Source organism: Phoca vitulina, unplaced genomic scaffold, assembly GCF_004348235.1.
Source record: "Phoca vitulina isolate PV1807 unplaced genomic scaffold, GSC_HSeal_1.0 scaffold8, whole genome shotgun sequence".
Classification (NCBI taxonomy): domain Eukaryota; kingdom Metazoa; phylum Chordata; class Mammalia; order Carnivora; family Phocidae; genus Phoca; species Phoca vitulina.
The window spans coordinates 48,559,974-48,583,512 of NW_022589711.1; the positions used below are offsets into that span (position 1 = coordinate 48,559,974).

Consider the following 23,539-nt stretch of genomic DNA (forward strand, 5'->3'; position numbering starts at 1 on the left):
AAAAATCTCTGAAAATAAATTTTAAGAAGCAATTTACTGGAGCACTTGGCTGGCTCAGTTGGTAGAGCATGTGACTCTTGATCTCAAAGTGGTGAGTTCAAGCCCCATGTTGGGGGTAGAGTTTACTTTTTTTAAAAAACAGTTTACAGAGTATCCTAACTAGGTTAAATAAACCATGCAGTTCACAGGTAATACTTGTACCTATATAAATTCATAACAAAAAGTCCAAAGCTTACAAACCTAAATGTTAACAGTAGTTATGTTTGAAGTAGAGTGGGTCGGTCTGTAGAAGGGAGGAAAAAAGTCTAGATTCTCATCCCAAAGATCCCACTAAATTAACACTGAGTGCTAACCCAGGCTTTCTGCTGCTGTTACAAAATGAGGTGGTTGGGGTAGAGTAGTGCTGGCGAGGACCTTGTTAGGTACAATTGCAGTTAAAGCTGGTCTTTTTCAAAAAGGGCTGTCCACTAAGTCAGATACTTAGTGGTTCTAGCTTCTGTTTATTTTCTTCAGAAATAGTTCCCACTTCCTGGCGTTTTTACCTGATTTACAGAATTTAGTTTTGGTGCTCACCTTTGGTAACTTTTTCTTTTAGACCTGTTTCAACTTTATTAAAAATTTTAGGATAATTATTTAGAATAAAAGACCTCCTGATAATTTGCCCTTTGCTTGTGGGAAGTAAAAGTAAACAAAGTGAGAGTATATAACATCATCAAAATATTTGTAAACCCATTCTACATTCCACGTTGTAAACCCATTCTACAAACCCATTCTGGTTTACTTTTTTTTTTTTTTTCTTTTTTTTTAATATAAGCTCTATGCCCAACGTAGGAGAACACGATCCTGAGATCAAGAGGCACATGCTCTATGGACTCTTCAATAGCCAGGTGCCCCTGGATTACTTTTTAAATTCAGTCTTAAAAAAGAAGAGGCTGAATAGTCAAATGTAATTAAGTCATTTATCATGAACTCTAAGATGAAACTATCCATGGACACCATTAACTGTAGGTATGTTTTGTTTTGTTTTATAGCCGACTTCGGGTTCTGCGCCCAGATCACCCCTGAGCAGAGCAAGCGAAGTACCATGGTTGGAACGCCATACTGGATGGCACCAGAGGTGGTTACACGGAAAGCTTATGGCCCTAAAGTGGACATATGGTCTCTGGGTATCATGGCTATTGAGATGGTAGAAGGAGAGCCTCCGTACCTCAATGAAAATCCCTTGAGGGTAAGACCAATTAAACACCAGCCTTATTTTTAGAAAAATACATTTCTTCAGAACATTTATTTAGAATCTGCTTGCGCCAGCCACTAGGCAAAAATTTAGGATACAAAGTTGATATAACCTAGTCTCTGCAAAAATTATTTGCTCCTGGGTTACTGAGTTGAATGTGTTAGGTAAAGAGTTTGTAGATTTTTAGTAAGCTATATGGTTTTAAATTTTGCACATAAGTAAGACTTTGCTCACTTTTCTGCAAAGGATATCTAGATGAACTCTTCAGATTGTCAGCTTTGAACCTTGGCCTCTGTACTGCTTGGGTACACAGGAGAGGAAAACAAGATCATATATCTGAGAAAGCTGTGTAGACGGTAATGGTAAAGCTCACATTCAAACAGAAGAGTGAGGGTCCTGAGTTAACAGGTGGGGTTAGTAGACTTTAAACAATTAGATATTTCAGCAGCAGAGGTGGAGAGTTTAGGAGTTCATTCGTTCTTTTTCCTTCTGTCTTTTTCTTTCTTTTTCCCTCTACTTCTACTTTTAAATTACCACATATGGCTCAATATCATTCATTAATAAAGAAATGCAAATCAAAGCCCCAAAAAGATACTACTTCACACCTTCAAAAATGACTATAATCAAAAAGATGGACAATAATAAGTGTTAGTGAGAATGTGAAGAAATTGGAACCCTCATACATTGCTAGTGGAAATGTAAAATGGTGCATGCAGCACATGGAAAGCAATTGGACAATTCCTTTAAAAGTTAACGTTGAGTTACCATATAACCTAGTAATTTCACTGCTAGATATATACCCAGGAGAATTAAAAGCATACATCCACACAAAAACTTGTACACAGATGTTCAAAACAGCATTATTCATAATAGTCAAAAGGTAGAAATAATCCAGATGTCCATCACCTGAGGAATGAGTGAACGAAAGTGGTATATCAATGCAATGGAATATTATTTAGTTATAATAAAAGTAATGAAGTACAGATACATACAACGTTAAACCTGAAAGCATTATGTTAAAGAAGTCCTACACAAAAGATCACATATTGTACGATTCCATTTGCAGTCAGTTTTTGTCATTCACGGTAATTAGGTTTTGCAAAGCAACAAATACTGAATTAACAAATGCTGAACTGTTGCTTCTTGGGGAAATATAGGGTTGGGTTCCTGCAAGCCTGTGGTCACATTGTTTTTTTAAGATTTCATTTATTTTATTTGAGAGAGAGTATGTGAGGGATGGGGAGGAGCAGAGGGAGAGAAGCTCAAGCAGACTCCGCGCTGAGTGCGGAGCTAACTCGGGGTTCAGTCCCATGACCCTGAGATCACAGCCTGAACCAAAATCAAGAGTCGGCTCTCAACCGACTGAGCCATCCAGGCGCCCCAGCCTGTGGTCACATTTTTGTCAGCCCCTCAGCTTACTTGATGTGTGTTTGTGTTCAGAGCCATTTTCATGCATATTGTTGACTGAGTGATGTTGGAGGCCCAGCCAGTACACTCATGCCTCAGCGAAGCTTACCAGACGTGTTCTCGCCGCAAGGCACGTCACAGCCTTCTTGCACTTAGGACACTAGACGGCACATCAGCCTGGGCTTTTTGCCTCTCTGCACATGTCCATGAATGACCACAGAAGCACCAAGATTATTGATTTGGGGATTACAAATTTTAGCATGAGTAGGTGAGTTTACACATAAGGAATCTGCAGGTAAGAGGATCAACAGCATGTGAAATCTCTAGAACAGGCAGATCCATAAAGATAGGAGATTAGTGGTTTTTAGGAACTGAGGAGAAGAGGGAATAGGGAGTAACTAAAATACACGTGGGTATTCTTTTTGGAGGGATAACAATGTTCTGGAATTAGACAGTTATGATGGTTGTACAGCTTTATGAATACACTAAGAACACTGAATTGTACACTTTAAAACGGTGATTTTTATAGTACATGAAGCAATTATTTTTAAGTTTTTAAATTACCATATATGACTACAGGCTTATTGCCAGACTTTTTTTTTTCCTAACTTTTTTCCAAATAAGTTGGATTTGCTATAAAATGGGCTCCAGAGGCCAAGATAATGGGTATGCATAGGTAGGGGCCCTTTCTGGGTGGCATTGGATTTTGATGCTCTTTTTCCTGAATGTTTTTCATCTCCTTGCAAAGATTCCAGTGCAGGTGAGCAATTAAGTACTTTCATAGAGGTGATTAATTTTGGAACACTTCTGGAACAATTTTTAAAACCCTCCGATTTCATTCATTTGTTTAACAAATGTTGATTCAAATCCCTGCTCTGTGGTAGACACCATCCAAGGTGCTGGCACGAGGTGCTGTCTGCCGACAAAAATCCCTGCCCTCGGGCGCCTGGGTGGCTCGCTGGGTTAATTATCTTCAGCTCAGGTCATGATCTCAGGGTCCTGGGATTGAGTCCCATGTGTGGCTCCACACTCAGTGGGGAGTCTGCTTGTCCCTCTGCCCCTCCCCCTGCTTGTGCTTTCTCTGTCTCTCTCTCAAATAAATAAAATCTTTAAAAAAAAATCCTGCCCTCATAGAAGGTAGAGAGAAAAAATAAAATAATAATATGTAATAAATGATAGAGTCTAAGTGCTGGGACTGGTAGGGAGGGAGTCAAGAGAGTGTTTGATTTCACAACAGTGCTTGTAGAGGGCTTCCCTGAGGTGACATTTGAACATAGAAGATAAGAGAGTGATACTGAGTTACCAAAGGGAAGAACATTCCAGTCAGAAAGAACAGCACATGAAAGGCCCTGAAGAGGCATTTTTGGTATATTCAAAGAGCACTGAGGATTCCCCCATAGCTAGTGTGCAGGGAGCACACAGCAGGAGAAAAAAAGGTAGATCAGTGAAGAAATGGGACTAGACTATATAGTGCCTTATTAGGCCTTTATGAGAATTCTGGCTTTCTTACATAGATGAGACAGGCAAACCACGGGAGAGTTTTGAGCAGAGAAGTGAAATGGTCTTACTTGTATTTTAATAGGATCACTCTGGCTACTTTGTTGAGAAAAGATTTTCAAGTGAGGCAAAGATAGACAGAGGAAAACCACTTAGAAGGCTGTTGAAATAATCCAGGCAAGACATAATGGTAGCTTAGACCAGAATCGTATCAGTAGAGGTGGGAAAAAGTAGTTGGATTCTCGATATATTTTAAAAGGAGTGCCTATCTGGGAGAGGGAGAGAGAGTTGACTCTAAGATTTTGGCGTAAGCAACTAGAATGATGAAATTCAAGTTCACCTTACCTGAAATGGGAAAGACTGCAAGTAGAGTGGTGTGTGGGGGTGGCAGGTGGGAGATCAGGAGGTAACATTTTAGCATGTTTTAGACATGTTAAGTTTGCAGTGCCTACTAAGACATCCAAGGGAAGGGTGCCTGGGTGATTCAGTCAGTTAAGCCTCTGACTCTTGGTTTTGGCTCAGGTCATGATCCTCAGGGTCCTGAGATCTAGCCCCGCATCAGGCCCCATGCTCAGCTTGGAGTCTGCTTCAGATTCTGTCTCCTTCTCCCTCCCCCTCTCCCCTTTTGCACACATGCTCATGCGCTCTCTCATAAATAAATAAATAAATATGGGGTGGGGGGAAGACATCCAAGTGAGTATGTTGAATACGCTGTTGGGTATGGCCATCTAGGATCAGGCCAAAGATGTAAAATTGAGACTTTTTAGAATAGAAATTAAAGTTATGCATCTAGATAAGATCACCAGGTCAAGTAGGCGTAGACAGACAGTAGAAAAGATTCAGCTTGCATCCTGTGGCATTCGTTCCATAGTTAACAGTTGATGTAGCAGACCAGCAAAAGAGACTGAGGAGGAATGGCTGGAGAGGTACACAAAACCAAATAACACATGCCCTTGAATCTTCATGCAAAAAGTGAGGGAGACATCAGCTTGTCAGAAACCACACTGAGGACTAGCAGTGTGAATGTAATTGATGGAAACTTGGCAAGCAGGAAATTCTGCTTCCTGTCAAGATAGAATAACAGGTAGCAGATTCACCATCCTTGCCTAAAGTAACAACAACAAAAATTAGCATATGTGAAACAATGGTTTGCAAGACACTGGACATCAAACAGTGAAGAACAGTGATCTCCAAAGGTGGGAAAGGCTTGAGGTGAGCACTGTGATTGCCCCAGCTTTATGTCCTGATAGAGTTTTAGGCCATGTACAGGGAGGAAGAACCCAGGTGGGGCACAGTGGCCTCCTTGAATTAAGGAGAAGGAGTTGAGAGTCTGAGGAGACCAAGTCGGCTAGAGTTTACAAGACAGAGAACAGGAGAGGAGAAAGCTTCATAGAAGATTCTGGAATCTGTGGAGTCCCCTTGAGCATTCAACAGAGACTGGTGCAACTTTGTGAAGAATCTACCCAAGGTCAGGGGTATACCCATATTAGATTGAAGAAAACAGTGCTTGGTGCTCACACAGAGGCTGGGAATAGTGTTTTACAAGGAAAACCTTGTAATGCACAGGATATTGAAAAGAAGACTCAAAAGAGTCTTGCTTCACTGATGGGAAATAATTATCCCTAGACTACATGCTGCTATAGTCCCACCTAACCAGTCTAAAAAACAAGACTCAAAGAGATCCCCAAGTAACTTGTGTTGCAGAACAAAGCTCAAGAATATTTATAGGAATACAGAAATAGCCAGCAGCCAACAAGCACTTATATATCCAGTCAGGGTTTATCAGGCAGGCAGAAGAGCAGGAAAGTACAACCCATGATGAGGAGAAAAATCAATCCATTGCAGCAGACCAGAACTGACACAGATAGAAGAGCACAGTAAGTCATTAAAGCCGATTTTGTAACTACATTTCATATGTTAAGAGTAGCGGTGTTTGGAAGGAATAGAGACAGAAATGAAATTTTTTAAAAAAATGAAATAGCGGTGCACCTGGGTGGCTCAGTCATTAAGCATCTGCCGTTGGCTCGGGTCATGATCTCAGGGTCCTGGGATCAAGCCCCACATCAGGCTCCCTGCTCAGCGGGAAGCCTGCTTCTCCCTCTCCCACACCCCCTGCTTGTGTTCCCTCTCTGGCTGTCTCTCTCTCTGTCAAATAAATAAATAAAATCTTAAAAAAAAAAAAAAATGAAATAGCAGTAGTGAGACAACTTCAAGTTCTAATATATGTGTAACTAAGTTTGGGGAGAAAATCAAGACTTCTGCAGCCAACGAATATCTTTTAAAAACTGAGGTGAAATAAAGATTTTTCTAGACATAGACATTAAAAGCATTTATTACCAGCAGATCTACACTATAAGAAATATTAAAGGAAATCTTTCAAGCAGAGAGAAAATGGTAATATCACTCTACAAAAAGAAATGAAGAGTGCTAGGAATAGTAACTATGTGAGTAAATATATAAGATTTTTTCCTTAAGTAAATATCTTTAAAAGATAAAACTGTTTACATGAAAATAATAATGGAGGGGGAGGAAAAGAACATATGTACAAGTAGAATGACAACAAAAGTATAAAGCTGAGGGGGAGAACTGTAAGATTGTTGTAGTCTGTGGGAAGTGGTGTATGTAATACTGTGATAATTGTGAAAATTGAAAGATGTATGCTCTCACCTCTTAAGCAAACCCTAAAATAATGAAAGAAAGAATTACACCTGATAAAATTCAGCTAAGGAGATAAAATGGATCATAAATCATACTGAGTTAAAGAGAAGAGCTCACACTGATGAGTTTGTCAAAGGGGCAAGGGACCGACTGAAAGAGCTCTAGTGGCCAAAGATGGAACAGTTTGAACAACAAAATAAAGTCGTATGGGATAGTAACCTGAAGTATAAAATAATGTTTGTGTGTCCATGCTGATATAAGTAAGTGAGTAAATAAGTGGGGCAGAAGAGACAAGTCTTATGCAGAAGAATGCCAAATAATTTATGTGGATGTTACCCCCTAAGGGAGATGGAACCTAACTCCCCACTCTTTAAGTATAGGCTGCACATAGTGATTTTCTTCTGAAGAGCAGAGTATAAAAAGTGGAGAAAACAGTAACTTTGCAATAGAGAAGCCTGACAAGCACAGACCTCAGATAAGGTCAGCATCAGCAGTCATAAATTATGTTGATAGTATGTATTTTTTATATGAAGCAGTGAAAGTGGCACTGTACTTGTGATCTTCCCAAAGCCCATATTCTCAGTCTGTAATCATGAGGAAAACATCAAATTCCAGTAGAGGGCATTCTGCAGTATAAAACCTGACCGGTACTCCTCCACACTGTCAAGGTCATCAAAAGCAAAGGGAAGTCTAAGAGATTGTCACTGCCAAGAGAAGCTAAGGAGACATGAGTGTCCTGACACCAAAACCAGAGAGTGGGAGAGGGAGTGAAATGGGGAAATATGTAGTAGGAAAGCTGGAAGTCCTAAGGGCCTGTGTGAGGTGAATGGTGCCAGTCAGCAAGGATATACCTTTTTCGTCTCCTGTCCTTAGCTGCATAGGTACAGGCGAGGGGTAGGCAGTTTTAATGTGTAGCGAAGTGATTATATAAAAGGAATGATGAACGCTGGAAGATCAATGGGATTTATGTAGGTTTAGCAGTAGCAAAGGATTGCTGGTGTTGGGAGTGCTCAGAGTGAAAAAAGTAGGAGGTGGACAGCAACTGCAATTTCAGAGTTGTCATGGGTACTGATGATGAGGCAGAGGCTGTGACCATGGGCTTGTGTGGCTGAGGGAGGCCAGAGGACAAGAGCATGGGAGAAGATGAGGTCAAGGAACTGTCGCAAGCCTCTCTAGCTATTGAAATCCCTGAAAGTTATGAGCAGCGTTAGAGATGATAACAGCAGTGGTTGGTAGATGTGGTAGGTAGAGTCTGAAAGCCCGGGAGTTCTATAGGAGGGAGGTAGATATCTCAGAGAGGCAATGAGGAGCCACAAGGACACTCCTTCCCTAAGCGCAGTGGTACAAAGGACTGGGAGGGAACAGTGACCCCTAGAGAGCACTGTGGATGAGGCTGTTCCTCAGAGGAGAGCCAGGCCTCAGTAGATGAGGTAAGGAGACCCTTGGAGGAGGGGTGGGGCAATGGTACGTGAACAATGAAGGCAGAAAGGGGAGTGTGCAGGGCCACATGGGCATTAGAGTGCAGATAGCAAAGAAATGGGCATGCTCATGTCCTGATGATTTGAGTGTCAGTTAGTATCCCTTTTTTTATGGCATTTTGGTAATAGAGCAGAAATGTGAAATAATTCAGGAGAAAATTTTGGTGACCTCGGGTTTGGCAGGGTTTTTAGATACAACATCAAAAAGCATGATCCATTAAAGAATAAATTGGACTTCATTAAAATTGGAATCATCCTGGCTGGCTCATTCGGAGGAGTGTGCAACTGTTGATCTCCGGGTCGTGAGTTCAAGCCCCATGTCACATACAGAGATTACTTAAATAAATAAAACTTAAAAAAAAAAAAAAAAAGGAATCTTTCTATCTGAGAAAGACACTACGAAGAGAATAGAAGGACAAGTCACAGACTGAGAGAAAATATTTGTAAAACACCCATCTAATAATCAGATGTTATCCAAAATACACAAAAAAACTCTTCAAACATCAACAATGAGAAAATAAACAACCTAATATAAAAATGGACAAAAGATCTCAACAAAGAAGATACACAAATGGGGCGCCTTGTTGGCTCAGTCGCTAGAGCAAGAGCACAACTCTTGATCCTGGGGTCATGAGTTCGAGCTCCATGTTGGGCATGGAGATTACTTAAGTATTAAAAGAAAAGAAAAAGATACAGATGGCAGATAAGCATATAATAAGATGTTCAACATCATGCTGTTAGGGAATTGCAAAATTAAAAAAACAATAAGATACACACATATTAGAATGGCCTAAAAATTTTTTGATGGCAATACCAAATGCTGGTTAGAATGCGGAGCAATAGCAACTTGCATTCATTGCTGGTGGGAATGGAAAATTGTATAGCCACTTTAGAAGACTTTTTTGGCAGTTTCCTGCAAAACTAAACATACTCTTAACATGCAGTTCACAGTTGTGCTCCTTATTATTCACCCAAATGAGTTGGAAATTTATGTCCACACAAAAACCTACACACAAATGTTTATAGCATCTTTATTCATAATTGCCCCAAATCAGAAGCAACCAGCCAAGATGTGAAGTACATAAATATACTTTATTTAAAAAGGGTGAGTGTATAGGGGCACCTGGGTGGCTCAGTCGTTATGCGTCTGCCTTCGGCTCGGGTCATGATCCCAGGGTCCTGGGATCGAGCCCCGCATCGGGCTCCCTGCTCAGCGGGAAGCCTGCTTCTCCCTCTCCCACTCCCCCTGCTTGTGTTCCCTCTCTCTCTGTCTCTGTCTCTGTCAAATAAATAAAATCTTTAAAAAAAAAAAAAATGGGTGAGTGTATAAATAGACTGTGGTACATCCATATGATGGAGTATTATTCCATAACATTAAAAAGATAAAAAAAACAAAAAGAAATGAGCTATCAAACTGCAAAAAGACATGGAAGAACCTAAAATGCATATTGCTTAGTGAACAAATCTGGCCTAACACAGTTATATACTGTATGATTCCAACTAGAGAGAGTAAAAAAGATCAGTTGTACTCTCTCTAAAATAAATAAATCTTTAAGAAAAAAAGTTGGGGGGGTGCCTGGGTGGCACAGTCAGTTAAGCCTCCGACTCTTGGTTTTGCCCCAGGTCATGATCTTATGATCATGAGATCGAGCCCAGTGTCGGGCTCCACACTCAGCGCAGAGTCTGTTTAAGATTCCCTCTCCCTCTGCCCTCCCCCACTCACACACTCTCTTCTCTAAAATAAATAAGTAAATCTTTGGGAAAAAAATCAGTGGTCATCAGGTGTTTGTGGGGGTGGGGTGGGGAGGATGAATGGGTGGAGCACAAGGGATTTTTAGGGCAGTGAAATTATTCTGTATGATACTATAGTGTCAGAAACATGACAGGATGCATTTGTCAGAATCCATAGGACTATACAACACAAAGAGTGAACCCCAATGTAAACCATAGACTTGTTTAATGAAAGTGTATCAGAGACCCTTAGCTGTAGAGAACAAACTGAGGGTTGCTAGAGGGGAGGTGGGTGGGGGGATGGGTTAAATGGCTGATGGGTATTAAGGAGGACACTTGCGATGAGCATCAGGTGTTAAATATAAGTGATGAATCACTAAATTCTATTCCTGAAACCAATATTACATGATACGTTAACTAACTAGAATTCAAATAAGAACCTGAAACAAACAAAAAAGGTTTAAAAATAAGTGTATCAGTAGTGGTTCATCACTTGCAACAAGTGTACCATATTAATGTAAGAAGCCTCCCCCATTATCAGCATCCCTCACCAGCAGGTACATTTCTTACATTTGGAGAATCTACATTGGCACATCATTATCACCCAGAGTCTGCAGTTTGCATTAGGGTTCACTCTTGGATATTGTACAATTCTGTGGGTTTGGTCAAATGTATAATGAGTAACATACATCCATTATCATAGTGTTTTCACTGCCCTAAAAATCCTCTGTTCTGCCTATTTCATCTATAGCTATGTAGATCGAGCTAGTTCAAAAAAAGGGCGGAGGGTTTCTGAATCACTAAATTCTACTCCTGAAACCAATATTACACTATATGTTAACTAACTAGAATGTAAATAAAAACTTGAAGAAAAAAAAAAGGTTTCAACAAATCCCATTGTTTTGAAATCTGGTGTGACTTGGAATAAAAGCTTGAGAAAGGTAAATGGATGCTATGTGTCGATCGTGGGATTGTGCTTATTTTTCCTTATATCTTTATGTATTATGGTTCTTGTATCAATAGGTACTACATTTATAACCCCTCCCCAAAAAGATAAAGCTAATTTCTGAAAAAAAAAATTTAGGGGAATGTAACATCTAAAAGTAAAGGGAGAATATCTGATACAAATGGGCAGAAATAATACTACACCTCAATTTATTATTTCTGGTGATTCTTTTTTTTTTTTTTTAAGATTTTATTTATTTATTTGACAGAGAGAGACACAGCGAGAGAGGGAACACAAGCGGGGGGAGTGGGAGAGGGAGAAGCAGGCTTCCCACCGAGGAAGGAGCCTGTTGCGGGGCTCGATCCCAGGACCCTGGGATCACGACCTGAGCTGAAGGCAGACGCCCAACGACTGAGCCACCCAGGTGCCCCTCTGGTGATTGTCTTTAAGGAAGTAGAAGATCCAGGGGTGCCTGGCTGGCTCAGTCAGTGGAGTGTGCGACTCTTGATCTCAGGGTTGTGAGTTCCAGCCCCACGTTGGGTGTAGAGATTACTTTAAAAAAAATCTTTAAAAAAAATTAAAGAAGTAAAAGATCCATAAACTTTATAAAGTGCTCTCTCACTTTGTTGTGCTGTCTTAAGTATGTCAAAGATGTTCTTCTATTTTTAGGCCTTGTACCTGATAGCAACTAATGGAACTCCAGAACTTCAGAATCCAGAGAAACTTTCCCCAATATTTCGGGATTTCTTAAACCGTTGTTTGGAGATGGATGTGGAGAAAAGGGGTTCGGCCAAAGAATTGTTACAGGTGAATTTGGAAGTAATACTATTTTTGGATAAAGTTGATTTTTTTTGAGTAACCAACAAAGTTTACATAGGATTAATAATTAACATTGCACTCTTCATTTATCACCAGCAGCATGGCAGTTGCTGCAGTTTAGGATTTTATCTGCTGGGAATAAAATAGCTATAATACTAAAATCAAGTATATGAGTTTTTGCATATTGTCAATTATCAGACAAGTTCATTTGCTGGCATGGGTATCTGGGTCATTTAGGTGAGATTTGATAATATTAGATAAACTGAAAAGACTGCTTTCAACTATAAAAGTGATACATTGATTATGTTGATTTTATACACGCCCTGAAATATGTGCTTGTTAAATAAATTATAATCCATAAAATAGTCTTTGGGGCTTAATTGAAAAGAAATATTTAAGCTTCTGATCTGGTGACATTGATACATATTTCCCCCCTCTCTCTGGCAGCATCCCTTCCTGAAACTGGCCAAGCCCTTGTCCAGCCTGACACCACTGATCATGGCAGCTAAAGAAGCAATGAAGAGTAACCGTTAGCATCATTGCCGTGGCCTCGTATTCTTTCTTCCATTTTCTAAAAGAAATCTTTTAATATATGAAAATTATTACTCTTTTGAGGTTTAAAGAAATGGTCTGTATAACATGGAGGAAAAAGCAAGTACTACTTCCTGAAGACAACCAAGAGAAAATTGCAAAACAGAACGACAACTTTCTATTGACTCCCTTCTTTATAGGGTCCAAAAGGAATTGCGGACTGAATCACTAGCCTTACTTCTTTCAGCAGACAGCCCATCGGGGCTGTTGATCGTGCTTGAGCTTTGCATTTTATTTTGCTGACTTCATCATAATAGATCCCATTCATTGTCCCTTTTGGGGGAGTATTTTCAATACTTGAATGGCAGATTCGAGTTGTTCAGAGTATTTGTTTCATCTGCTAGTCTTCTTTTCTCTCTTCTTCATAGCCTTCTTTTTCCTTGCCTTGCTTCTTTGAGTTGCTTTGAGAAATTTTTCTTGTGCCTAAATTCAAGGCAAATGTAATAAAAATGATGTAACTCCTTATATTGGCAAAGGAGCTCAAAATCGGTTAGCTTTGTATAGAAGTTAGGACCAGCTATTATTACATGTAGTATTTCAGTTCATAATTTGAACTGAAGGAAGGGAAGAAAAATATGTGATTTTTACCTTTTTTAACAAATGTGAAAGAGTCAGTTTTAGAAATTTCATGGTAGTGAGTTGTTTGGCATTTGTTACGTGTATAGAGAGACTAATAATCTATATTTATAACTAAATCATTGACATAGAAAAAGAATCCCATTGATTATATATCCTTACAATTTTGTTTCTTTTCTGACTATATCCTCTTCAGATTGGGCTTCAGGAACCAAAGTGATTTGTTCTTGTTCCAACTTGGGCTTTGTGACTGGTTGGTACCACTACTTTGCCCTTCCTCCTTTTACCTTCATTTTGGAAATAAGTTTCTGTATATGTTGTAATTTTAGTTAGTTTGTTTTTTAATTAACCCTCTCTCACCCTACTCCACCCCTCCCCCTTTGGTAAATAATATAATAACCATTGAATTTTCAGAATTTAGAAGTTTTAATTTTTTTTTTCCACTTAAAGGAGAAAAATACTTGGGGCTAGCAGAAACAAAGCAAGAGACTAGAACTTTGGTGAGCTCTAAAATAATTAGATAAGATTATATTCATGAAAGAGAAATGACAGTTACATAGAGATGCCACTTCTGACCAGTAAACTGTAGAGATTTGTTATAAACATTGTTTCCAACCCATTGCCAACATTTTAATATCTATGAGAACTTAAGTCACAAAGTATTTGATATATTCATGGATTAGTTGAGATGTTGAGTAGATTTTTTTTTTTCAAAAATAATTGTGTGAAAAAAACTGGAGAAGAAAAATGAAATGTGCTTGTTGGTAGCAATACTTTTTATATTTTAAAAATTTGAAGAGGGTCTGTGACCTGTAGCATTAATTATGAGAGTGCCCTTTCTTCTCCACCCCTTCTGTTTTCTTTTCTCTCCTTATTTTTTTATTGCTTTACTTGTGGAAGCGGTGTCGTCCCTTCTGACATGCCACAAGCCACATAAAAGGAAAAAATCTGATTTGGTTCAGGCATTTTGTTCCCCATTGCCCCTCCTAATTCACTTCACACCCACTTGCCATCTTGCAGTAGTACAGGTCATGAATAAAAATAATTTTGGTATTTTGGACTACATTAGGGGAACGAATCGAGCTTTATGTCCTATCATTTTCCTCACATCTGTGTTAAGATATAAGGATAGAAATGGCTGTTTTTTATTGATAATGCAAGGTTTTCATGAAACTGAGTAAAATAAGTAGTGAAACTTTTATCTAGAGCACTTAATGATCTCTGTTTTCAGTTTGATTCTTGATTTCATTTTTCTCTGGATTATATTGGCCACCTACAGCTATTACTAAATTACAGAAACAAGCTGGTTTATTTCTGATGAAAATCTAGATTTGAACATTCTGTGTAAATAGTTGTTTGGATGGATTATGATAAAGAAGACGCTACCGATGAACTAGAAAACCAACTAGATGTTAAGACTGATCGTCATGACCACTCTAGAAGGCCCTTCCATACGTATGTCATAAAGACCATGTTCATTGAATACAGTGCCAATGCCCCATTTTTATGCCTGTGACTCAACAAAGGTCTTCTCAGTTTATAGAAGCAGTTTGGGATTTGTATTTACAACTTCTTTGAGGGTTACCTGCATGTCCATTGCTGGCAACGGACTTTGTCATTAAAACCTGACTCCCAGGTTAAGGGAGCTACACTGTGGTTTATTCTTTACTTACTTGGATAAACTAACTTGTAATAGAAATATACTTTGGTTAATTCTGAAATGTGTCATTTTTAAACAAAATAATCCTAAAAGCAATATGGAATTGTGATTTATTAGTTAATTTTAAATTAAAATGTTCAGATCTTGTTGAAAGAAAAATTATATCTGAATCAAGATTCATGTTTTTTTAATAACTACCTTTTGTATTCACCCTTTTTATCATCACTTTAGAATGAAAATTCCCATTTAAATCTAAAAGTTACCTTAGTCCTCTTGTGTTAATTAGAACAATATTACTATAGTACTTATTTATTATATTTCAGACTCTCTGGTAGTCTTAAAGTTTCCTTCTCCTCTTGTTCCTTTTGCTGCTTTTAGGGACAGTTAAAACTGGGAAACCATGAAAATACTGAATATTTTATCCTACCTGAGAATAGTTAAGAAGTAGAGTAGTTGTGATAGCGTAAGAAACCAAAGCTAACACAACTCTGTTTTCATGTGTTGAGTGCCTGGCACATAGTATAAATTCTCTTCCCTTCCACACATAAATATTAAGCTGCTTAAAATATATCTAGTTACCACCAGTCCTAAATGAACCTGTGCCTTTAATAAGCAATTTAAAACTACCTATGAGTATTTCTTTATAGGGTTCACATAAATACATGTCTGTTTATATATACTGTATTCTAGCCAGAACAATTTTAGATCTAATTGGGCTGTAGGTATAGTTAGAAAAAATGGGTGCTTAAAGAACTTGCATCAGTTTTTTAATCTAAAAATTTTAAATATAATGAGATCCATATCCAGTGAAATGTAAAAAAAAACCGTTGCAGAATTAGAGCTAAAATCCAGATTCATACTCCTTTTGGGTTTTTTATAGTGGAATTTCATAGTTATATAAAATGAAGATTGTCTTCTTTGTTTCCATTGCTTCCACAATAGATAAGCTAGACAATTAAAATCAGTTTTCCCACAGTGTGTGTTTATGTGGGTGTGTAAGAAGGGGAAAAAATACACACACACACACACATACAGTTTTTTAATCACTCAACACATTTATTGACCACTTTGGCAAAGACACTGTGGTAGATATTGTGGGAATTACAAGGCAGAATCAAGCACTGGCCTGGCCTTGAGAGAGCTGAAGTCCTTTTCACTCACCATTCTAGAATGTTGCCAAACGAAAGGGAGAAAGAAATGTGTAATTCTGTCAAACAAATTTTCATTCTGTATTAAGAAAAGCAAAGAATTATATTTGGAATTGGACATCCTTTTCCCCTTATTTTGGTAGATAGAAATGGAATTAAGTGAAAGTAGTTTGTCTTTTCTGTTTTGTCTTCAAATTTTATATTGACTTTTATTTTTAATTTAATCCCGTTCAATTATTTAATTGTTACATTGACATTAACTGCTGTATTTGATGACTTTGTTCAATAATTTTGTTCTTTCAGGGCTAGAAATAAACTTTTTTTTATGTTCATTTTCCCCTTTCCTAAACTTCAGTTCTTTCTTCAGACCAGAATAGTTTAAAAGAATAAATATAATAGGTTTCAAGAAGTATTCTAGTATTTTTAAGGTTAAATATTTGTTAAACATGGCACTATTTTGAATATATTACAGAGCTCCAAATTAGAGAAGTTTACAGAAATGTCTGGGTAGCATGAACCTTCCCTCTTCTAAATGAGGTTTAGAATACATTTCTTACAAATGTATGGGCTGTCAGACCCAGGGAAACACTTTGGATCTCTTTGAATACCTCCAATAACTTGAAATTCTAATGCTTACCTCACTGCTATAGTAAGAATCTTACCAGCATTGCTGTGTTAAATACACCAAGAGATCTTTAAAAGTGTAAATACTTTAAGGCATCATGTCATTATATGCATTTCTTTCTTTCTTTCTTTCTTTTTTTTTGAGATTTATTTATTTCAGAGAGAGAGTGCATGCACACTAGCGGTGGGGGTGGGGGGAGGGCAGAGGGAGGGGGGGGGATCTTAAGCAGGCTCCATGCCCAGCACGGAGCCCGATGCAGAGCTCAATCTCACAACCCTGAGATGATGACCTGAGCTGAAAGCAAGAGTCCTATGCTTAACCAACTATGCCACCCAGACACCCTATTACCTGCATTTCATATGGAATGTTAGATACCCTAACTTGGAGAACAGCTGCAATACCGAGTTCACTATCAAAAACCAAAATTACACATGTTTTTAAAAGCAGGAAGTGGGATATAAGTAAGGACTGCTTAAAGTATATTTGTTAAACTATAAAGTTGTTTATGGTATTCTAACATTTGTGTGTCATTAATTATAGCAAATGTTTAAAACATTTGCCTAAGAAAAGTTCAGAAATGCTTGAGTGACTTGAAAAGCACTATCTGTAGGAGCTTACTGCATGCTTTACTACTTCTTTGGTACTTTGATATTTGTGGCTTTTTTTTAATTAGGGAGATACATTTTATGCTAAATTATTTAACAAGTTTTATCTTTCAAAAAGGAGAACAATGAAGGGAAATGTCTTTTCAGGCCTAGTTATTTTAGGTTTTTAACAAAGCAATGTACTTAGATTAAAAATCCAAACAATCTTAATAAACAGTGCCAGTCCCCAGCTTTAAACTTCCCACTGCCAAGTCCAACTCCACAGATGATTCTACTTTTAACTCTAATGCCTGCTGAGAACAGCTCAATCTTCCCATTTCTGAATTATATACTTAAACAAGTATTGCTTGACATTTCTATCTTTTTATCTAGTAATTTCTTGTTATGGCAGTTGAGAATGTGGGTACTGTCATACCATCCCATTCTCCCATTGAAGTGAGGTAGCAATATTTGGGGGGCGCCTAGGTGGCTCAGTTGGTTGAGTGCCCAACTCTTGATCTCAGCTCAGGTCTTGATCTCAGGGTCAAGTGTTCAAGCCCTGCATTGGGCTCCACACTGGGTGTGGAGTCTATTTTGTTTCTTTTTTACTTTTTATTTATTTATTTTTAAAGATTTTATTTATTTATTTGACAGAGAGAGAGATAGCGAGAGCAGGAACACAAGCAGGAGGAGTGGGAGAGGGAGAAGCAGGCTTCCCACTGAGCAGGGAGCCTGATGCGGGGCTCGATCCCAGGGCCTTGGGATCATGACCTGAGCCGAAGGCAGACGCTTAACGACTGAGCCACCCAGGCGCCCTGGAGTCTACTTTAAAAGTAGCAATTTTTTATTTCTTTTTTAAGATTTATTTATTTATTTTAGAAAGAGAGGCGGCGGGGGGAGCAGAGGGAGAGGAAAAGAGAGTCTTAGGCAGACTTGTGCTAAGCTCTGAGCCTGTGGCGGGTTGGGGGCGGGGTGTTGATCTTAACCACCCTGCGATCATGACCTGAGCTGAAACTGAGTCCGAGGCTTAGCTGACTGAGCCACCCAGGCACTCCAGTAGTCAGCTTTTACTTACGACTATGTGGAAGTGTTGTTCACTTAAGTAATTTATTATCATTGCCTATCATTTCTTGTACAACTCTGCTTTTCCTGTTGTTAATTTTCTTGTCTTACTGTTTACTTTCAAAGTTTCCTATGTCTCTATTACCTAAGTTATCCCAGGCTTGCCACAAAATTGCAAAAGCCCTCTGAGGACTATTTTCTAACAAGTAAATGTCTCAGATAATAACAGTTCCTTTTTCTTTCTTGGAACTTGACTGGGTCTGCAGTTTTGGACTGTTGTTCTACAGACCTTCTGCCCCTCTGGCATCTGAAACTCAACTTTTCTTCTGAGTTAGATCCTTCGTTTCTTGGCTACCATATTTTCTTGCTTGATTTATTCCCTCATTTCAAAGAAGTACATCTTCCACTAACTTCCTGAGAAAGAGTACATAGAGGTAAGATTTTAAGAACTTGCATGTGTGAAAATTCATTTAAATTTCATTGATAATACAGGATTTTAGGTTGGAAATCATCTTCCTTGAGAATTTTAAAGTCACTACTTCATTGTCTTATAACTGCCATTTCTGATAGTATGTTTATATGTAACCATTTTTCAGCCTCTTGTTCTGAAATTTTACCATTACATGCCTTGGTGAGGGTATATATGTTTTCATTAGCTTTGGGCATATGGCAAGCCATCTTGATAACAGACTCCTTTTCTGGGAAATTCTTGTATTATTATTTCTTTAAAAATTGCCACTTTTTTCCTCCGTTATTTCTTTCTAGAATTCCAGCGTTAATCATATTTTTCTTACCTTTCCCTTCTGCTTTTCCGTCTCTTTGCCTTTTTTTTTAAGATTTTATTTTTTTATCAGAGAGAGAGAGAGAGAGAGAGTGGGAGGGGCAGAGAGAATCTTAAGCAGGCTCCATGCCCAGTGCAGAGCCCAACGTGTAGCTTGATCTCACAACCCCAAGATCATGACCCAACCTGAAATCAAGAGTCGGACGCCTAACCAACTGAGCCACCCAGGCACCCCTCTTTGCCTATTGTTGTTTTTTTAAGATTTATTTATTTTAGAAAGCACAAGTGGAAGGGACAAAGGGTGAGGAGAGAGATTCTCAGGCCCACTCCACGCTAAGACAGAGCCCGGCGTGGGGCTTGATCTCATGACCCTGAGATCATGACCTGAGCCGAAACCAAGAGTCAGATGCATAACCAAAGGTACCACCCAAGCACCCCTCAACTATCAGATTTTTAATCTCCGAAAGCTCATTCTTGTTTTCTGATCTTCATTTTTATAGCCTTCTGTTCTTATTTCATAAATTTAATATCTTTCCTGATGTATTAATTGTGTTTTTTCTAGTTCAGGCTACCATAACAAAATACAATAGCCTGAAAGTTTTTTTTTTTTTAAGATTTTATTTATTTTTTGACAAGAGAGACAGCGAGAGAGGAAACACAAGCAGGGGGAGTGGGAGAGGGAGAAGCAGGCTTCCCACTGAGCAAGGAGCCCGATGTGGGGCTCGATCCCAGGACCCTGGGATCATGACCTGAGCCGAAGGCAGATGCTTACCGACTGAGCCACCCAGGTGCCCCAAGATTTATTTTTTTTTAAAGATTTTTTATTTATTCATGAGAGAGAGGCAGAGGGAGAGGGAGAAGCAGGCTCCCCGCAGAGCGGGGAGCCCGATGCAGGACTCGATCCCAGGACCCTGGGATCATAACCTGAGCCGAAGGCAGAAGCTTAACTGACTGAGCCACCCAGGTGCCCTAGCCTGAAAGATTTAAACAACAAAAATTTATTTCTCACAGTTCTGGAGTCCAAGATTGAGATGTTGGGCAAGGTAGGTTTCATTCTGAGGCCTTGGCTTATGGGTAGCCATCATCTGGCTGTGTTTTCACAGGACCCCTTCTTTGTATGTGCACATGGGGAGAGAGCCATCTCTGGTGTCTCTTTTTAGCAGGGAACTAATCCCATCATGAGGCCCCACCCTTATGTCTTTTAACCGTAATTACCTTCCAAAGACTCCATCTCCAAAAATACCAATACAGTGGGAGTTAGGACTTCAACTTATTAATTTGGGGGGAGGGGCACAAACATTCATGCCATATTATCTCTGGATTGTGTGTTTTTTCTGGGTTCTTTTTTGCTTTTAATTCTTTCACATAGACTTTTTACAGATGTCTGGTACCTACTTGCTGTTTCCCTAACAACAGTAGTGTTGCACCGTCTGGCAGGGCACTAAACAAATACTCGTTTACACATTGATTTTTCTCAATTCTCAGCTGGGCTCTTGGTGTTGTTCACCAACCATTCATTTTGGTCCTAGATCTTTTTTTTTCTCTTTTCTCATTTTCTCCAAACTATCTCATGATTCTCAAACCCTTTATCCCATCATCTTAACACTTTCTTCTACACTAAAGCTGGAATGTTATGGTTTCTATCTTTACCTTCTTCCTTTTGGTCTCAGGGGAAGATGTTCTCCATCTCTGCAGTTAACCTCACCAAGAACCTGTTTCCATACTTCACCACCTCTCAGATGCCCAGGTCGCTCTGACTTACCTTAGCCTTCCTCTACCTACAACCTATAACCCTCAGCAAAATGAGCATGTGCACATATCCTCCTTTTAAAACAAATTTCCTTTGATTTTTCTCAGCTACACTTCTAGAAAGACTGTTTTTCTCTTTATCTTATTGATCTGCCCTCAACATATCATTCAAACTACTCTTTTTTTTTTTTTTTTTGAAGATTTTATTTATTTATTTGAGTGAGAGAGAATGAGAGATAGCACGAGAGGGAAGAGGGTCAGAGGGAGAAGCAGACTCCCTGCTGAGCAGGGAGCCCGATGTGGGACTCGATCCCAGGACTCCAGGATCATGACCTGAGCCGAAGGCAGTTGCTTAACCAACTGAGCCACCCAGGCGCCCCAAACTACTCTTACCAACATCACCACTCACCACTAATGTCAAGGTCATTCTCAAAACATCAAGAAGAAGGTTTCTTCAACTGGTAGCTAGTGTGCTTACTGGGAGTTTTTCAGAATTCTAAGATTCTACTGTTTTCAGACTTCCTTGTTGCAGAATAGAGAACGTTTATTCCTAGCTTTTATTTATTTTTTTGAAAGATTTTATTTATTTGAGAGAGAAAGAGTGGGGGAGAGCAGCAGGCAGAGGGAGAAGCAGGCTCCCCACTGAGCAGGGAGCCTGACGTGGGCCTCAATCCCAGGACCCTGGGATCATGACCTGAGCCGAAGGCAGACACCCAACGACTGAGCCACCCAGGCGCCCCCAAGATCTATTTATTTTAGAGAGAGAGTGTGCAAGTGGGGGGAAGGGGCAGAGGGAGAGGGAGGGGAAGAGAATCTCAAGCAGACACTGCACTGAGTGGGGAGCCTGACTCGGGGCTCGATTTCATGATCCAGAGATCATGGCCTGAGCAGAAACCAGGAGTCGGGGGCTTGACCAACTGAGCCACCCAGGTGCCCCCCAAATAAATACCTTATTCATAGAATGTACAGGGACGTAATTTCAATACTCATACACCAGAGGAAAATACCCGAAATTGTTTTTTTGTAATCATCAACCATTCCTTCATCTCTTTTTAGCTAAAGGTGATCTCAGAGCCTCCAATTACAAGTGAGAAGAGAATTCCAGAATATAATCACTTTTTTTGACTGGTAGGGTGTTTAGCAGCCAACAAGGAGATGTGGCTCTGTGGAAACCAGTTTCCTAAAAAAAATTGGGGACAGCAAATGGGTGGGTACATTCCTTTGGCTGAATGGCACATACAAACAAAACTACTATCCAAAGGGGCTAGATTACTAGACAAGCCACGTCATGCCTTCTAGGAAGTGTCACCTTATACCAAAACTCAGGAGAATATATAGTTCTGACTTTGAACCAATGTTTCATTAATCTGGGTTAAACAATCAAATTGTTTCACACTTTTAATTTTCTTTTCAACGTGCACAGTTGAAACTGTCCTATCCATAAAACAGCTCCCAACCCAAATTTAAAATCTTTCAATAAGGGGTGCCTGGGTGCCTTTCAATAACATCTGCCTTTGGCTCAGGTCATGATCCCAGGGTCCTGGGATGGGGCCCCACATTGGGCTCCCTGCTCCTCGTGGAGTCAGCTTGTCCCTCTCCCTCTGCCCCTTCCCCCACTTATGCTCTAATAAATAAATAAAATCTTTAAAATAAAATCTCTCAATAAAATTTCACATTCTCTTTATAAAGGTTTTTTTTTGGTATTACTTATTTCTAGGTACTTTATTATATTTGGTCTATTATAAATGGTAGATTTTTAAAATAACTTCAAGAGACTCTTGCATATTGTATATTCAATGGTAAAAATACAATCCTGTTGCTCTGCTTACAAGCAAAATGAAGATGGGAAATGGGTTTTCCTTATGAAATTCATTGCTTAGTAGTTAACAATGGGCTCTTATCAGTGAAATTAAAGGTGTTCAAGTTACTTGGATTGGCTGAAATAATTTGAGAGCGACTGCAGCGTTGCATGAATAGGGTTTAAGAATCTAGTGAGCAGGGCGCCTGGGTGGCTAAGTTGGTTAAGCGTCTGCCTTTGGCTCAGGTCATGATCCCAGGGTCCTGGGATCGAGCCCCGCATTGGGCTCCCTGCTCTGTGGGAAGCCTGCTTCTCCCTCTCCCACTCCCCCTGCTTGTGTTCCCTCTCTCGCTGTGTCTCTCTCTGTCAAATAAATAAATAAATAAATAAATAAAATCTTTAAAAAAAAAACAAAACCATTAAAAAAAAAAGGATCTAGTGAGGCCTGCAACCTGACTCCTTAAAGGATGGCCCTCAAAGCTCTATCCCTAAATGAACCCTGTTTAGGAGGATGTCTGGTTCCATGAGGGCATCTTTAAGGCTGACAGAATCCTGGCCTCTAGAATGTTTCCTTCTCTGCTGGAAGTGAAACCTTTTTGTGCAAAGTGTGGACAGAGCACTTAACAGGACAGACAGCAAGGATGATAATGAGCTGTAGAACAGGCCACATGAATGCTTTTGCTAATAAATGTTCAATTAATTAGCTTCTAGATGTGTGGCAGAGCTTGGTTTGAGACTCGCTCACAATTTAGCCATACAACTGTCATAAGGTTACCCCTCACCGCTTCAAATTTTTTGGGTGGCAAATACCCAAAGAACCTAAGAGTAGTACACAAACTGGCTTAGGTCAATTTGCAACAATTCACAAATCATGCTTTTCTTTATCCCTTTCTACTTCTTCTCCCTCCAGAAATCCAGAGACTACTTAGTCACAAAAGATCCTCATTATGGAAGACCATGGTACCCTGCAATCCTGAACAGGGTCAGTCTTCAGATTGGCCTTTTGCTCTATCTTTCCCTACCCGGTAATCCATCCTAATCCAATGCTAACTAGGGTATTGCAACAGACCCTCAACACATTTAGAGTTATATTACTGAAGATCTTTTGAACTAGAAATATTAAAGTTTGCACTAAATCATCCTGAAGGGCAGGGTGTGGGGGTGAATTAGAACATCCTGTCATCTCTACTTGATT

The 23,539-nt window shown here is 39.3% G+C and overlaps 1 protein-coding gene across 1 annotated transcript in view; it reads left to right on the top strand.

Annotated features, from left to right (window-relative positions):
• Positions 1-16,438, top strand: part of PAK2 (p21 (RAC1) activated kinase 2) — an 82,611-nt gene extending 66,173 nt beyond the window's left edge. The window contains exons 13-15 of the mRNA XM_032406820.1: positions 1,032-1,228; positions 11,621-11,758; positions 12,218-16,438. Coding sequence (XP_032262711.1) covers positions 1,032-1,228; positions 11,621-11,758; positions 12,218-12,304 — 422 coding nt within the window. The 3' untranslated portion in view covers positions 12,305-16,438. The remainder of the gene's footprint in view (positions 1-1,031; positions 1,229-11,620; positions 11,759-12,217) is intronic.
• The last annotated feature ends 7,101 nt before the right edge of the window (positions 16,439-23,539 follow it).